Genomic DNA, 18,656 nt, shown 5'->3' with positions numbered 1-18,656 from the left:
TATATTAGCTGTATATTACAGCTTTAAAGTAAACAGTGTCAAGGGAATATTGCCCAAAGGTACAAATACTAGGCCTTTAAACACATGCAAAATTACAAGATTTCCCGACTGGAGGTTTTTACTTTCTAAAGAAAAAATGTAACAGTTGTTTTACAAAAGGGTAAAATTTAGCATCTCAAACAAGATTGTTCCACATACTGAGAAATTTACTGAGCATATGTTAGCAGGGAATTCCTCTTAAAAGGCTACAAAAGACTGCGAACAGGAGGCTGATTGAAGGAGTTAAAGGAAACCTAAATAACCAATGTCTCTTTCTTTGCTCACAGTGAGGAAAGGACAATTTGTGATTTGACAGAAGTGGTCCTTAACTGTAAGTTCCTAAGAGCCACAGCCAGCAGATGATTGTGTTAGTACAGGAGAACTAAGGACAACAAGGTCAGGTGGGAGTCAGCAAGGTGACTTCGTCATATTCTGTCTATCTTCAGTGACCCTTATACAAACGACTATTTTGTTGTTGTTCCAAACCTGAGACAGCACATCCAACTTCAAAACTCTGGGTGAAATTTCCTGAGGTTTTATGAAAGGATGCTGAGGAAATAAAGAATTGGTAAATTTTCCACTCATTGACAGAAAAAAAGAACTGTCAGCAGAGAAAGCTGAATGTAATAGGGATGTAGAGCTACAGAGATAATTTTCCTGAAATTCTTGGGGATGCCAATGACAAAGCTTTTGAAAATCAGTACTGTCTGAAAACTGGACCATCCAAGACAGGAAGTCTCTGTTGTTGTACCTAAGTTTTGATCTTCCCCTATAATCCATTCTCTTTTTATCATTCTTCATTTCTGTCTCCTCCATTTTTTGTCTTGTCAGAACTCTCAGATTTTTTTGAAGTAATTTTTGCTGACTAAAATACAGAATGGGAGAAGAACAATGTACAGCAGAAGAACACTGTATAGCAAAATAAACTATTTAAATACTTTTGTTATGTTAAAACATAATGAAACCTATGCTGAGATCAGAATTAGACTATATTTTGTTCTTGCAAAAAGGAGTTCAGCCATTAGAGTAATATGCTAACACCTCTCACTTTTGAGAGCTTGGAAGACAAGACATAATTTGTGTGCCTGAGGTTTTGGGTTTTTTTTACTTCTCCTCTCAAAACATGTCTCCAAGCTTTGAGTATTTCCTAAAAGTGTATATATAAAAATTCCACTAATGGAATACTTCATATGAAGAATAAAAAAATCTTCAAGCAGAATTTCTAAAATCTTAATCAACTCACAAGAGGTACCAACAGACAAATTCATAACAAATAGGCACACATATATTTAAACTAATATAAAGATCATACACGTGCTTCTGCACATTGCTAAAGATTCGATCTGAGCAACTGTCTTATGGATGAGGACAGTGAAAATGAACTCAGTAGGACATGGGCTCTATTAAACTCCTCAGTACAGAGGTACGACGACTGTGACCACACTGAGATTTCAGGGGATGCTAGCATATGCCAATTCCAAGCATAAGAAAAGTGCTCAGCCAGGAGTTGAAGTTTGTATGGATAAACAGTGGAAGAACGAAGGAATGAAGATTGTGACAGACTACAAGTGAATAGCACTACTTGTTTCTTGAAACCAAAATACCATGCTAACATTACTCTTAAACTATTCTAAAATTACATGGAATCAGACTTAAAACACAGTGTATGGATTAACTCCTGTAACAGAATACTCTAAGTAATAGATACTACTATAATTACTTCACTTTAAAACACCTTTTAATTTGTAAGGTAGTGAAAGCTACATAGCTAAAAAAACAGTTGTTGCGATCAGAGATGATGCTAATTTTGTTTCTTGTTAGCTATGTGCTCCACTCACATTCATATTAGAGAAAAATAACCTGGCAGTAGCACTAGCTATATTCCAGCATGGATTTCTAAAACATGATCAGTGCATAGCTTTGGCTTCTACCTGCAGCGTTCCCAAAACATTGCTGGCAAAGGCCACTCAAAGGATAAAATAAATCAGCACATAACCAACTACCTTAACAAAGCCCCGCTACTTAACAGCAGTAGGCACTCAAGTGCTGACAATTTAATTTATACATAGTGTATTTAAATGTAGTATCTTCAAATTTTAATGGAACAAGTGGAAGCATGCAGTGCCATCATCTCTCTAGCACAGGAAAATTTTACAGGAACTTGTTTCTCCCATTTCTACAAGTCTAAGCTTCTCTGAGGAGCTTTTTGCCAGAAAATAAAGGAGAGTGAAGGAGAAATTCAGCCTCCACAGTCAATATTTCATAATGTGCTAAAAATACTTTAGCTGAATTATTCTGAGTTGTATAGAATCTTTCATTTTTGAGCTGTTCATTTTAATTGCTCTCTATATTTCTGTGCTTATGTTTAGTTTGTAGAAGAAATAATGACAGACTCCCTATCTTATCCTGCATAAATAAAATGCAAGCATTTGTATGTTGATTACTGCATAGAAGCAGATTTATACTGGCTACACATTATCTTTCTTTAAGTAACACATGGAACAATTATACACACAAAGGTTATTCCAAATAGAAGAGAAGTTATATACATGATTGAATTGCTCTTGTTACTACAGAATTACAGCCCAGATGATGCTCTGAGCTTTACTGAGCCAAATGGAAAACATTATGCTATAAAATGTAGTCCATGTATTGGATACACCACACTCACTGTGAGATTAATGAATTTATACAAATTAGGAGCATTACTACAGAGAATGCTAAAGAGATGTATATATCATAGAACAGGATACTATGTGCACTCAAAATGCTAAGAGAACAAAGGTCTATGATGCAGAAACCTTATTTCTGCATTTGCATATTAAATTAACACGATGATGTTCTGGAGCATCAGACATGAGCGTTATGATACGACTAACAGTGACTTTTCATACTGTAGTTGTCATACGAATAACTAAGAACATCCTATTGTAATGTTAACATAGTGTAAATTTTTATCATGAATGCAACTGAACTAAAATCTTCTCAGTATGCTCATTCACTCATTTTTAAGTAAAATTTCCCTATCATGAAACAAAAACTATGATGAGTGAGGAAGAAAGAGAGGAAGTAGAGAACTTCTGTCTCCAACATTGTAAATACAGTTTCTCTAAATGCTAAAGCCTTCGCTAAAATATACCTCAAATAAAAAAAAGCAACAACAGAAGAGATTTTAAAAACATCAAAACTAAATACTCACAAAATGAGATACTATTTTAGTGTTATTAGTCATAATCAGCATATGACTCAAGAGTATTGGAATAAATAGACCGAAAAGAATCGTGGCACAAAAATACATTCTGAATGCAAGAGATACTCAGAGAACACAGACCAACCATAATAAACGTCATGCACGCTCTGACTTTCTCTAATAGCATATCAGCTCATCTGAGTGACAGTTGCTTGTATTGACTAGAAAATATGACAATAAATTGCTTTGATGCAAAGGTCCAAGAAAATGCATAGATATTCTCATCTCTGTTAAGACATTCTACCATTATTTTAGTGAAGCCCACATCAGAGCACACTTACTTGAAAATTATTTTGCTAGCCTAGATGACGTTATAGAAAACTTTTGACAAGATGTTTTATATGAATCTGTAATATCTGACTTGCCTCTAGCCCCAGTGCTTTCCAATCAATGCACTTTTTTAAAAAAAATAGAAAACACACTCAAGTGAGATCAATGCAAATGTGAGACACATACCATCTGTCCATTTTAAGTCAAAAGTCATTTCAGTAGGACACTGTACAAAAACAAGTTTACAAAAAATATATTCCTAATAGGGCAGTTTCAAAAGTAGCTAGGCATTGGTTCATTTCTGAAGGGGGAAAAAAAGAAAAAAAAAAAAAAAGAAGGAAAAAAAAAAAGATGATGTGATCACATCCCTGCTCCCAGACTTGGTGTCTGGGTCCTTATATTGCATCTCTTCTGCCAAAGCCTTCTAAAAGCTGTGAAGGAAAGGGACAGGGGGAAAAACAGGACACAATTTGTACAGCAGCTCACCACTATTGAAATACCTTGTAGAACTTCCTGTTTGTGCCGGAATCTAATTGTGACTACAGACTATAAACTTTCAGAAAGAGTACTGGTAGTATCACAGATCACCATGTAGCCTTAATGAGGCCTGGGACAAAATGCCTGAGATTTGAGAGCTGTCACAACAGTTTTGATAGCACGAGTCTGACAGTCTGCCTTGCTTGGTGTGCGCATGTGGGTATGCTAAGGATGTAAAACCTGCTGCATAGTGTTATGAAAGGAAGACAAACAGGCAGCATCTCACCCACACTGTCCATAAACGATCCCAAAACTATTCCAAAACTACATTTGAGTTTTATCTCAGAGAGAATTAGTCCATTCACTCCGGAAGATAGCCCAGAAGGGAAGTAATACAGATACAGTGTGGATAATCAGAAAGACTGGTTTGCTAAGTTAATTGACAGAACAGACTCATTTTTGATGGCAATTGCTCAGAGGGATCTCTACTTCAAGAGATTGTCTCTCCCATTAGAATGAAAACCAGATGGGTAATTTATTGTTCATATTCCAAACACTATAAGTAACACACATTTTCTAACAAACAAGCATGCAATTCTTGATCATGCATTCACTATCAGAAAATGTTACTTATATCTGTTAGAGAGACCAAGGTATATTCAATATTTCAGGTTTTTTATGGTCCTTCTTTGAGCACATTAACATTCAACATACCCTAATTAGCTTCTCTTTCAAATTACATTCCTTCTTTCCAAATTAAAGGCTAACAAGCTTCTTTGATTTACAGGTTAAATTATTTTATTTCTTTGCCTTTTTGGACAAGCTGGTAAAAGCATTTTTCCTGGGGAGAAATACGAAGGCTTTTTTTTTTTTTTCATTTGGTCTGAGAAGATAAAAAATTTTATTTATCTTCAGCATAACTTTTTGATACTAAAAGGAAGGAAATGCCCCCTGAAGCCCACGGCTTTATGCTTTTTAGTTTAATGATACAAACACCTTCTGAAGTACAGAAGTGTAAACTCATTAGTAGCATTTCAGTTCTCTCTGCTGCAGAAGCCTGGAGGAAAGAAACCTTAATACAGAATATTCTAGCACTGAACTTTACATCTTAAACCAAATTATAATATCCAATTATATGCGATCTTTACATCTCCAGTTAGGGTTTCTCTCTGTTCATTCTAAAAGAGGCTTAATCTTAATTAGTTCTATGCCTTTCCACCTCTGCCATGACTTATTTTTGATTTAAAAGGTGAAAGGCTAAAAAGTGGTATTTCAAGGTAGGTTTAGAGAACATAAACAAGTCTTTATGAATGTAATAAATATATTTACTAGGAAAGTTATCTATGAGCAATATAATAAAGGAGTATCCTAATGTAGACAAGACTAATATATTTATAAAAAATTAATTAAAATAATATATTCAAATAATAAACCTAATTAACGCCCCCAATAGTCATAAGCAATCCATCACAGAGTGGAAAAAATAACTAGCCTGTGGATATATCACAAACCCTAAAATTCTTCAGTCAAATTATTTTATATTTACATCTGAGTTTCCGATACGCAGGTTCTCATAGGGTAGCAAATACTTAATATGCTATAGCAGGAGACTACAATATCAAACGTGTCCCTGGTTAATGATGTAGTATATTATTATTGTCCTGGTTTTGGCTGGAATAGAGTTAATTTTCTTCCTAGTAGCAGGCATAGTGCTGTGGTTTGGATTTAGTAGGAGAAGAATGTTGATAACACACTGATGTTTTTAGTTGTTGCTAAGTACTGCTTATGCTAGTCAAGGGCTTTTCAGCTTCCCATGCTCTGCCAGGGGCACAAGAAACTGGGAGGGGGCACAGCCAGAATAGTTGATCCAAACTGCCCAAAGGGCTATTCCATACCATATGGCATCATGCTCAGTATAGAAACTGGGGGGGGTTGGCCGGGGAGCAGCGATCGCTGCTCAGGAACTGGCTGGGCATCGGTCAGAGGGTGGTGAGCAATTGCATTGTGCATCACTTGCTTTGTATATTATTATTATTATCATTATTATATTATTATTATCATCACTACTATTTTACTTTATTTCAATTATTAAACTGTTCTTATCTCAACCCAGGAGTGTTTCTCACTCCTACTCCTCCAATTCTCTCCCCCATCCCACCGGGGCAGGGGGACTGAGCGAGCGGCTGTGTGGTGCTTAGTTGCTGGCTGGGGCTAAACCACGACAATTATATAACACTTTGTTATTTGTGAAAAATGCATTAATTATGCAGCACATATATTGTAGAAGAAACCAAATGAGAAGAAATGGAGTGTACAGTTAAACTAAAACAGATGTATACATGGAGAGCCACTGAAGTAAAGTTCTACCAAGAAATCTCCTCTAAGTTGCTGCAACACAGAAGTCATAAAAATTCATGTGAATAAGTTTATCTATTGAGACAAACCCACATAAAGCCAAAAATATACATCATCCATACATTGGATGTGGATCTGACTGAAAGAAGTTCACAGAAGAGTTTATCCGAAAAAGAAATCCTGCTCTGTACCTAATGTCTGGTCATTTCACCTTAAACCTATGAGTAAATCCCCCCTTAAAGGAAAGAGGACAGATAGATCTATTACCTTTACAAAACAAACAAAAGATAAAGAAACCTTTGTTTGGAACCCCATCTCCCGCAACCACTGCAGCAAACAGGATGTTTTTTCTATTTGAATTCTGACTTTATCTGATTGACACTTATCTTTTGCTTTAATCACTCCTTAAAGCATTTTAAAACAGTTAAAAATAAACTACTTCAACAAATATTCAGCTAAAATTTGACATAACAGCATAGTAACTGCAAAAACATCTACAATATTTATGATTTCTGGCAAGAATCTTCCCAATCCTTTAACACTTAGTAAAGTGACTGGGCACTGCAGTATATCTTCTATATCAATAAATGATTCCGAAACATATGGTGTAAGTTCCATAAACATTTCACACAAAAAAAGCCATGCCAATGTTTTTCCGTACAAGGAAAAGCCAGCCTTAGACAACACTGGATGCTAACTTTAGCAGCATTATTTTGGAGAAAAACAACCTTTAAGAAAAGTGGATTTCACGTCACTTTTAGCACGATGGGCCAAAGGTCACCCTGCATTGTATGTGGTTGTTCAAGACAGTTGTCTGTTCAGCTCGGACTTGTAAAAGCCAGTGCATCACATCAGAATATTTGGCAAACGGTGACCTTCATGATCATCTTTTCCATTCTTTCCCCCATCTGGGTGCATGAGAAGCAGGAGCAGCAGTAACACTCCTCAATGCCATTGTTAATTCAGAATGCTAGACACTGGTTTTTTACTCAGCAAAAAGCACAAGCACTTCCTATCAACTGTTTGATGACAAATTGTATGGAAATATGTAGGTAAGATAGGTAAAAAAAGAGCTAAGGAAGTCACCTGTATTGTGAGGATGAGAGCCTCCCAGGACAGGTTTCTGCTGGAACTCCAAAAGTCACCACACCACTCAGGACTTGCAAGCAGCCACATGAGCCCACCCATGCAAAGTGGTCACAACATAACCGTTATGTCTAGCATCTCTGCTCCTAGAGCTGTGGAAGACCATGGCCTTTCTCCCAAGACGGCAGAAAGCTTCTAATGCCATTTGTAGCCACGAAGCTTAAGGCTAGTACCTGCACGGACAGATAAGCAGTACTCAAACCTGCACGGATAAGAACTGACAATACTTTTGGGCACAAGTTAAAAGGACAATGGCCTCGTGGATTGCCTCAAGCCTTCATGAGCCAAGGCCCACTTCTGCATCTATTCCCCCTCTCCCACAGGTCTTTGCTAAGAAAGACCATGACTAAACCAAATGGAACATTTCCACAGGTAGGTAGTCAGTACTTTTCTACTGCTACTCCCCCGCTTACGCCTTGACTTGAGCCCCCGAAGCGGTCTGCAACCCTGTCTCCTCCCACACCGGGTCCTGCACTCTCATCCACGCAGCTATGGGCTGCGAGAGAAGTGGAACACAAAAGCCCTCACCCGTCCCTACAGTCAAAGGTCAGTATGCTCCCTAAACTCTAAGTAAAATGGTATAATAAAATATATTCAAATATGCCCTTAAAAAGGCCATTTTGGCAAAATAACCCCAAATCTCTAGCACTCCAGAAAGTCAAATAAAACACATTCCAGCCGCAAGCACGTACACGGAGACTGTTATAGCCAAAGACAAGGGAGGAAGCACAGAGCCCAAGTGCCACAGCCATATAAGCATCTGGCAAGACTTCCAGAGCAACAGCGTAGCCAGCTTAGCCCTTTGCTGCTATGAGGCCTGAAGCCAAATTCCAGAAGAAAAGAGCTTCCTTTTTTCCATAATCCCCAGGGTACCTTCCAGGGCTCACCGATCCTTTACAAGGAGTGGTTCATGAACACCAGGAATTCATTACAAAGAAGTATTCAGTGGAAGTCTAGAGGGTACATGCACGGCTCACAATTCTACCCCTCTACTTCAGGTAAACTTCAGGGAATATTATTAAATTCTGATCCACAGGTAACAGAAAATATTCATAAGAATAAATGTTCTAGAGTTACACACCCATTTAATAAGCTTTTTCTGTCCACCATTTACATATAATATGGCAACTGCTAGACTTAGATGAAAACAAACATTTAATGTGTTAAAAATATTACATATTTTAGGTAAATAATATTAATTTTTCATTCTAATTAAAATATATATAAATCTTCTAACAGGCTCACTTACTGGACATTTAGCTGAAAGTCTGCCAGTCACAGTTCCTGTCTGATTCCAGGTAGAGGAAATAAATCCCTGTAGTCAAGTAAAAATCCCCAAAAAGAAAAGGATGAAGACATACATCTAAATTGTATTAATGTAAGTATCAGTAGTAAAAACTTACTGCAATCAGGACTACAAAATCAAAAAGTAGTTTATAATTTTCCATATATAAAAGTTCTTAAACTGTAAACACTGCAATCATTTCACATCCTTTTATGATTTTTTGAAATACCGTATTTTACAAGCTACTTTTTATATTTCTATACCTTTCTCATGCACGTTCGCAGTCCATCCACATAAGTTGATTTCATCTTATGAACCTAAATTACATAAAAACTTAGATAAATGCTTATTTATAAAAATAAGAGATTTTTCAAATTTAAGATCTTAATTTCCAAATGCGTATTCATTTGTTTTGTAGACTTTTTTGAAAAGACAGTTTTATCTTAGTAAATAATGGATGTATACTTGCTAACAGCTTGACCTATTACCATAGGTTAGGTAAGTGCTCAGTTATACCCTAAAGCCAGGTCTTTGCAGATACTAGTAAATGAACTATTGGAATTCATTCTTTTACAGCTTATATCCCCAGGTAATAAACTACACAAAAGAGCCACACACAAAAAAACCCACACCATGCTTTTTTTTTTTTTTTTTTTTTTAAATCTTGGAAACCCATCCACTGAAAACCCAAACATTAAGTGTGAGAGCAGACTAACTAGGTCATTTTGGATTTTCAGTCGGCTCGTCACCTAAGAAAACCCATAACTAGTTATCTCCTTCACTTTCTGCAGACTATTTCTTCAGAACTCAAAAAATAAATGTTTTGCCCTAAGACTATGCTTTACAGCACTAGACAAATTTAACAGTGAAGTTTTCCAATTGTTTTTGCAACAGAGTTGTTTGCTAGCTATAATCTAACATAGTGCAAAACAGAAATATAAACATGAAATTTAAAAACTCTCAAGAATACCTACAACTTCAAAATTTAAATGAATATTTGAATGAACTTACATTAGAGACAACTTTTATTTATTTAGCTGAGAATATATTATCTTTCTTGCTAATTTTGCTTCAGTGCAACAATATTATGTGAAAAGTATCAGCTCACCTGACGGTATTCTAAAATTATCTTCGGCAAAGGATGAAGATCTTGCAACTTACTTAGCTGCAAAATAAAGAATGTGAATTACTGGTATACTTTTCTGTTAAGTCATATTATTTAACAATCTTAACAGAATAAGTTTTGGAGGAAGAAATTTTCTCGCCAAGCTGAACGGACAAAACACTGGCTAAAGAATAATGTCCTTCAAGCAATCTCGCCCTAGGCCCAAGGAAGCCTTCATTCTTCCCTGCCTTCAGCAGGAGGGCTGGAGATTACCCCTTCCCATTTCATTTCCCTTCCTGTCCCAGACAGGGACAAAAAGACATGCAGACATAAAAATCCTTCCACAACAACTCTGAAAACACTGGGGCATGGAGTGGGGGGTACATATGGTCCTTTGTTTATTTTTTGTGCTAGACAGCATCAATGCAAGAGAGAACATGATAAAAGTATACAAAATAATACATATATACACACATACATATTTATACACACACACAAAATCCAACAGAATTTCTCCTGTTCATCCCCTAATACAAGTTGCAGGAGACCTTCAAGAAAAATTGAAATTGTCAAATACAAAAGCAATAAAAGAAAGCCTATTTCTAATTACTTTGATTGTAAATTGCCATAAAATTTTGTTAAGAAAAAGAATAAAATTATTACAACAGAGATTGGATATTTAAGTGCCACAAAAATATGTGGAACTACAACAGTTCAAGGTGAAAAACAGATGCAACTGTACCAGAATGGAGATTTAAAAGCATAAGTTTTTTCTTGCTACCGGGGAGAGACAACATGTCAAGATTAATTATCTAGTATTTATCTATCTATTACAAGGTTTCAGCCCACCTTTCTCTAAATAACCAAGTCTCAGCAGTTGTTGGAAAGAGAGTACTCGACTAGATAAAAGCATTGCTTTGATTACTGCAACAAATCTTATGTTCCCACAAGAAGATGACATGCATTCTATTTCACTGACCCCTCCCATCTCCCAAGGCTCTCTGTCACTCTCCAAGATTACCTGTTTGATCTATGAAACCTCCTTCAGCTTGAGTAGCATGTGGGTTTTATGGCTATGCTGTTGACATTACCTCAGAGATCGTATCTGGTAGTTCAGACACTTGGCCCAAAAGTTGAATTTCCTCTTTCACACATGAGAAAGAAATACTAGCTTTCTTCCTTCTTCAGAGGTGTTCATTCTCAGCAATGAGTTGATTCAACTCCCATGTAAACGAGAGCAATACAATTGTGGCACCAAATCAGAAACAGGTGCAGCTACACAGACGCTTCTTCTCTTCTAAGAAGGAATTCCATTACTATTATTTTCTTAACAAAATGATCTATTAATGATCTGGTTGTGGGGATTGAGTGCACCCTCAGTAAGTTGCAGATGACACCAACTTGGGCAGCAGTGTTGATCTGCTTGCGGGTAGGAAAGCTCTGCACAGGGATCTGGACAGGCTGGATGGATGGGCCAAGGCCAGCTGTATGAGGTTCAAAAAGGCCAAGTGCCGGGTCCTGCACTTGGGTCACAACAGCCCCATGCAATGCTACAGGCTTGGGGAAGAGTGGCTGGAAAGCTGCCTGGCAGAAAAGGACCTGGGGGTGTTGGTGGACAGCCGGCTGAACATGAGCCAGCAGTGAGCCCAGGTGGCCAAGAAGGCCAACAGCATCCTGGCTTGTATCAGGAATAGTGTGGCCAGCAGGAGCAGGGAGGTGATTGTTCCCCTGTACTCAGCGCTGGTGAGGCCACACCTGGAATGCTGTGTCCAGTTTTGGGTCCCTCACAAGAAGACAGACATTGAAGTGCTGGAACGTGTCCAAAGAAGGACAATGAAGCTGGTGAAGGGTCTGGAGCACAAGCCTTATGAGGAGTGACTGAGGGAACTGGGGTTGTTTAGCCTGGAGAAGAGGAGGCTGAGAGGAGACCTTATCGCTCTCTACAACTACCTGAAAGGAGGTTGTAGTTGAGGTGGGGGGTGTAGTTGTAGTGAGGTGGGTGTTGGTCTCTTCTCCCAAGGAACAAGCGATAGGACAAGAGGAAATGGCCTCAAGTCATGCCAGGGGAGGTTTAGATTGGATATTAGGAAAAATTTCTTCCCCAAAAGGGTTACCAAACATTGGAACAGGCTGCCCAGGGAAGTGTTTGAGTCCCCATCCCTGGAGGTATTTAAAAGACGCGTAAGATGTGGCACTTAGGGCCATGGTTTAGGGGTGGACTTGGCAGTGTTAGGTTAATGATTGGACTCGATGATCTTAAAGGTCTTTTCCAACCTAAATGATTCTATGAAAAGGAAGGGGCATCCACATTTGCCTCAAGTTACCAAGAAGTCTGCAGTTTGGTCTTGACTTCATCATTTTTAGACAAATATTTTTGGCAGGTTTCTGCACTTGTGTGGGATCACACATGAACATCTGCATTGCTGAAAATTATCTACTCCAACACTAACAGAAGAACGAATTGGGAAAGCTTCATATGCACAGTATTTACTGCACTGAATCTGAAGATAAATTTGATCTCTTGTATAGGCATATTAAATTATCTAAACCTTTTGGTCATTATTGCACCAAGGGGACAAGATTCTATCAAGATCCTGCAGATCTGACTCCAAATGCAACCACTCTTACTGAAGACAAGCATCTCCACAGAGGGAAAAAAAAAAAAAGCCTGAGGAATATTTGTGCACACAAGTAAAACACTGAACCATACGAAGAAAGTGACAATTCCCAATTCAAACCACAGGTGTCAAATAATTTCCTACAGACCTCTTTACCTAGCACGAATGAATGAGTTAAGCATCCATAAAAAGATGACAACATGGTTTTAGCCCAAATCTCCTGATGGGAAAGAGGAAGTATGGGTTGCTATTTCCTTCACCAGCAGATTTTACATCGATGGTCTTTTCTTTCACCAGTGGCCTCTTTCACTCAACCAGTCAGTCGCACTGAGCTACCAAAATCTGGCCAGTAAGAAATTCTCCTGTCTTTGAGGAAGATGGTCATACACGCATGGTGGTACTAAAGTTTTTAACCCTGGTTGATAGCTAAAGTTTAGCTTCAGTAGCTAGTTTGTTTATTCCCCATCATGGAGTGCAACTTTCATTTCTGGCATAAGTAAATGAAGTGTGATTAGTACAATACAAAAATAAATCAAGATCGTTAGGAAAACTTTAGACAAATGACAATTTCACTGGGATATTACGTAGAAGTTTTGCTGCATCATGAAGATGGTTTTAAAACCCCTCCCCATCTCACCACAACTTCTGAGGTGGACACAAGTTGTTGTATTTCAGTTCTGTGAACTTTCTCACACAGTGTGTGCAGTTGTAACTTTTCAAATAGTACCTACAGTAAGAAAAAATACATAAGAGAAATGTTTCAGTGTTTCAAGTGCTGAAACAGAAAGGAAAATTTGGTGCCTGAACTTAAGTCTAGAAAACAGATTTCAAGGAAAGTAGAGCATACTGTAGCAAAGAGAACTAACACAGAACTGAAAAGATCAAATCTTTATTTCTGAGCTACTGAAAAAGTAATGTATTTACTAAAATCAAATGCATAATTTATGTAAATACAAATACAGATTATCCAACATTGCCAGATTTATGAAAAGCTGGTATGTCCACCATTAGAAAGAAAAAGAATTGTGAAGTTGTAAGGACAATATTAAATGCTTTATAATTCTTCTGTATCAATAACAATTTACAGAACTTACATAGTAATAGTAGTACAAATACTACCTCTCTGAGTTGACTACTGCTGGTCAAAAGGAATTGTTCTCCAGCAACTTGATGAGCTTCCTGTTCAAGCTCTTTGAGTCGCAACTATAAATTAGTACATCAGAATTATTCTGTTTACAGTATTAATTTCTTCAATATCTGCTACTTCCTAGGTTAACAACTACATTGGACTTCTATTTAAAAATAGTGTACTTCATAGTGTGTACTCATTGCTGGCTATCAACATTTGGTTTAGTAGATTGCTTATATACTCTTTAATCTATACATCATCATGATCTGGGAAGGGGATTTACTGTAGTAAAAAGTATCAAAATTTGTGGGAAAATAATTTAGGTTACTGAAGATCTGTGAGAAACAGAGCTATGCAAATTATTCTGGTAAATTAATAATCTGTCAGACCACTATGATTATCTAGTCAGATTTTATGCTACAAAATAGGCTTCTCTTGCAGCTATTTTTATCAATAGGGAAATGGCAAACTTAGAACTCGCAGAACACGTAAGTTGTAAAGAGTATTTTATTTGCAAAGAGAGATAGAAATGTCTATGACTTCTCAGGAAGACGGTTACTGATAACTGTAGGCGCAGAAAGAGTCGTTACAATTTTTACTCTACAACACATAACCCAAAAGGACCTGTGCATTTTGTAAAGCAATCTCAATTCTGGGGCAAGGCTAATGAAATGACTGTGTCTTTTTTGCTTGCCTAAGTAAACATGGAAGTATCCCAAAATGTACCATTAGTTATATTTATAATAATAAAAATACTAGAAAACCCAAGCTGTCATGTAAAACATGACAAAAAGATTCCTTCTCTTTTTAATCAGTTATCCTTAATAAAAGCAGAAAGATTATGCTGTACAATTTCCAAAAGAAAAAAAGACAAAATTTACCCCCAGAATCTCTGATGTTTTTTTCAGTTCTTGTTTGTTCACATGTATTTTGTGTGTTTCCATCACTGTAAATACAATTATATACTGAGAACACTTACAACTGACAATTTCGATCTTACATGCTTAGACTGTAAAACAGAATCTGAAACTCACACAGCTGTTATGAGGCTAAGATAACATTTAGCATTCTGAGGTTTAACTTTCTACTTGAGCATAGTTAGCAGCTGTGTGAAAATAGTGAAGATTCATATTTTGAACTGAACTTTCATACCTGCCAGAATTTTGATAAGTGGAAGCTCTAATGTGCAAAATAATTTCCACAAACCTTGAACCTGTAAAGCAAGATACAAATAAATTCTTCAGTATCAGTGAACTTTAATCTTAAAACATATAGTAGTGTCATTATGTGGATCTATTTTCCAGTAAGCAGTGTTTCACTTTCTGTATAATCTCTTTGTATATGACAGCACTGTTTGTGGAATGAAATACTAGTTAGTGTGAATTACAGTATTTAAGTACTGTGGTCCATTATCACTTCATTTTGTGGGGAACAGTAATACGTTTTGTAATAATAATCACTTTGTACAGGAGTAGTCATAAAGAAATATACATACCTCATTTTTCTAAACTGTTTATTTTTAGAGCAAGCTCCATTATAATAGGACATATAGTTATCTGTTTTTCTTTATTCACTTGAACAATTAAGCAACCATTCAGAATTCATAACTTTGTTTTCATTACGAAGAAAATAAAAGATGATAGGGTTATGGACCCAATTTAGTTACAAAGAACAGGAAGTCTGTTTTTTCTCTAACCACTGAAGCAATTGGACAGCAACACTTGTCTAACAACTCCTCCTGTAGGCTGGTTCTTGGTGTTTCTGTGCCTTTGGTATTTCTGTGTCTTTGGTGTTTCCCTGTTGCCTTCCTTCACAGATGGTTTCATCATACTGCTGGGCCACTTAGATATCCAGATTAATATGGTTCCGTCAACTAACGGTCTAAGCCCTGTGCTTGCTACCATTGATCTCAAGGAAATCCCCTAGCATTCTAGGATGTACCTTCCACCAGAACCTGAGCACATCCCCAAATTCTGGCACTTTTCCAGGTATATGATTACAGGGAAAAAAACAGACACAAAAAAATCCACTAAAAGACTTCTCGAGATGCATTCTGAACTGCAATAAGGGCTAAAGTAGAACAAAATCATTCATTTGGATAGGACCTACCACAATCATCTAGTCCGCCTGACCCAAAGTTAAAGCACATTGTTACGGGCACTGTCCAAATGCCTCTTAAACACTGACAGGCATGGGGCATTGACCACCCCTCTAGGAAGCCTGTTCCAATGTTTGACCAGTGTTTGGCTAATACAACCTAGAGCAAAAGATATGCTGAGAATTTTTGTACCCAAGGAACACATCAAAAAACCCCTACACTGTTTTAACTGTTAACACTTTTTAGATTGTTTCATATAGCTTTAAAATACCAAAACAAAAGTCACAATATTCTTAGCATTCCCCATTCTTAGAATCTTCATTTAAATATTTAGTTAACTGTTGCAGAGGAAGGGTTCTTCTAAAGATTAACCTTGAGACTTTTCCTCCTTCTGGAAAAAATGGCAAATTTGATGGGCAACTTTATTTTAAATGTTGACCAGCACTATAAACCAATAAGGATTGAAGCCACCTGTTTAACCCAAGTAGAGGTTCTGATTTGAATGAGAAGCACATCACTAACTCCCTTTAATTCATAATACCTCCAAAGTTATATCTAAGTAACTACTTTTTATATCTTACCTGTAAGTCATGAGCAAGACCCATCATTACATTATAAAGCTTCTTCAAGTTCACACCTAAGTTTTGATACTGATACAAAAAAAAATTTATAAAGAAAAAAATCAATAGTTTTAATGCTAACATGAAAATATTTAGAATACGATCTATTTTAAAAGTGATTAAATATATTTTTCTGTACGTCTCCTGTTATATTTAACATTTCTAAAATGTTCTTAGACCTCTGACAAACACAATTCATGAACAGAGCAGTACATATCATGAATATTCAAGATTTTACCTGTTCCTTTATTTACATTTTGCACAGACCGAGTATGGAGAAATAGTATCACTACACTGCCTTTGACATTGAAGTCAGAATTCTATTACTACTTGTAAAATGAGGAAAAAATTCCTTGGAATTTTCTTTCTCCTATCAGTACTGCCGTTCTTCTGTGCCTGAACTATTCACTTCCTTCCCTTCTGTTCCAGAGGTGTTCTGCACAGAGCCATGCCACCTCATTCAGTTGGCTAGAAGACTATTTTGAAACACACACAGAGACTGAGAATATGATAGTTGGCTCCAAGAACATGATCACTAAAAATAAACTTAATGTCAACCTATTAAATTTGTTTATCAGGCTAATACACAAAATGTAAACAATAAAATGCTGCTTTTCATCACTAAATTCCTGTGAGGAAAGATGGGAATGTGAAAAATGCTGCAGACATAGATTTTCTTTCCTGCAGCCTGTATCTTCAAAGATGGCTGAATCATCAAAATTATGGAATAAATTTACATCCAAGCCATTAAGCGCAAAAACACTGGCACTGTCCCATAAAATTCCTGGCCACAAACCATAGAACCTAGGACAGCATGCCAGAGGACTAAACTTATGTGCTTGCCTGTCCATATACTCTTCCCCAAGAATCATGTACAGGTCTATGTTGGAGGCAGGAAAGTAGTTTACATGGAATTAAGTATGACATGTTATGAGAGTTCTTAGTTTTTTTATGTAAAACAGTGAAATTAAACTAGGGGTTATTTGTGTAAAAAGAGGCATTTACTCTGTGTTGATAAATACTTCTGAGGATATAGCTGAAGTATTGGGGCAACTTGGCCATAATACTTTCAGACAGACATTAAGAAATGTCAGATAGGCCACAGAAGACAACCAAAAATAACAGTAAGTTTAGAAAACATGACCTACAGAGAAAGAGATTAATCAGGTTTATTTAGTTTAGAAGAATAAGTTGAAGCAGGAGAACATAACAGCTTTTAGAAAGAGAATCACATATCAATTATTTTCATGTACACTAGGTGTAGAATTGGCTTAACAGAACCTGCTTAATCTGCAGACTACAATGTTTTTTTCATGAAGTTAGACTAGCATCTCTAAGGGACAGTCCAGGTTTTGATTGCTTCAAAAATATGTTTAACATTTTCTTATTTATCTCTAGATTGCTAACAGCATAAAAAAAATTATCAGTTTTTAACCCCATCTCCTCCTAGTTTCATCAAATGACTCACAGTTATAGTACTGCAGGATTTGCCAAATAGGACCACTGCATTTACTTTATCCAGTGCCTTCATAATAATTTAGAAAATTGCTAGCACTGTGCCCTTCAGTCTTTCTGTCTCCATCTTAAATCCTCCTTATAAAGCAGCTGTTCCATCCTCTGACCTTTTAGGAGCCCACTTTCTTGAAATGCAGAGACCAAAACTACAGTCTTCAAGATGTGAGTGCACCAAGGTTTTCTATGGCAAAAAAATCACGTCCCTTTTCTTGTTCTCAATACCTTTCCTTATCATGCCTATATTTTGTTGGCTTTTTGGCTGCTGTTACACATTGAACCAAAATAAAACTGGCAGCAATGCTTACAAGATCTCTTTGTAAATTCAAACTACTCTGGCATGCATTACTTTCAATTTATGCTCACTCAATTTAGTGAGATCCTCTAGAGTTCCATACCCTGAGCTCAGCATCTTGACTATCCAAAAAGGTAGATAGGAGATTCACTTGACATAAGGCATTATTTTAATAAGGGTAATTAAGACTTCTAAGAAAGATTCTAGTATAGTTATGGTTTTATATAATAAATGGGAATGAAGAAAAGAAGAAAAAAATCTCAGAAAGGAAAGACCAACGAGAGAAGTCTGGCAGGGAAAGCCTGCATTAAACCCCGTAAGACTACAGAATTTTAAGCAAGTACAGAAATCCAGAATGCAAGGTAATTATCCCAGACACAGTGCAGTACTGATTGCAGATTCATGTCCATGATAGTAGCAGGGGGGCAGGGAGAAATCAATAGCAAGTAGAACTGCA

The 18,656-nt window shown here is 36.8% G+C and overlaps 1 protein-coding gene across 1 annotated transcript in view; it reads right to left on the bottom strand.

The window, feature by feature from the left end:
* POLN (DNA polymerase nu) overlaps positions 1-18,656 on the bottom strand; it is a 102,478-nt gene that overhangs the window by 66,358 nt on the left and 17,464 nt on the right. Inside the window, exons 7-14 of the mRNA XM_075709796.1 lie at positions 16,354-16,422; positions 14,827-14,887; positions 14,556-14,620; positions 13,665-13,748; positions 13,183-13,272; positions 9,931-9,987; positions 9,086-9,139; positions 8,787-8,852 (exon numbers count right to left, since the gene is read on the bottom strand). Of these exons, the coding sequence (XP_075565911.1) occupies positions 8,787-8,852; positions 9,086-9,139; positions 9,931-9,987; positions 13,183-13,272; positions 13,665-13,748; positions 14,556-14,620; positions 14,827-14,887; positions 16,354-16,422 (546 nt within the window). The remainder of the gene's footprint in view (positions 1-8,786; positions 8,853-9,085; positions 9,140-9,930; positions 9,988-13,182; positions 13,273-13,664; positions 13,749-14,555; positions 14,621-14,826; positions 14,888-16,353; positions 16,423-18,656) is intronic.

The sequence above is a fragment of the Pelecanus crispus genome, chromosome 4, assembly GCF_030463565.1.
Source record: "Pelecanus crispus isolate bPelCri1 chromosome 4, bPelCri1.pri, whole genome shotgun sequence".
Lineage (NCBI taxonomy): Eukaryota > Metazoa > Chordata > Aves > Pelecaniformes > Pelecanidae > Pelecanus > Pelecanus crispus.
This window is presented reverse-complemented; position numbering and strand designations above follow the sequence as displayed.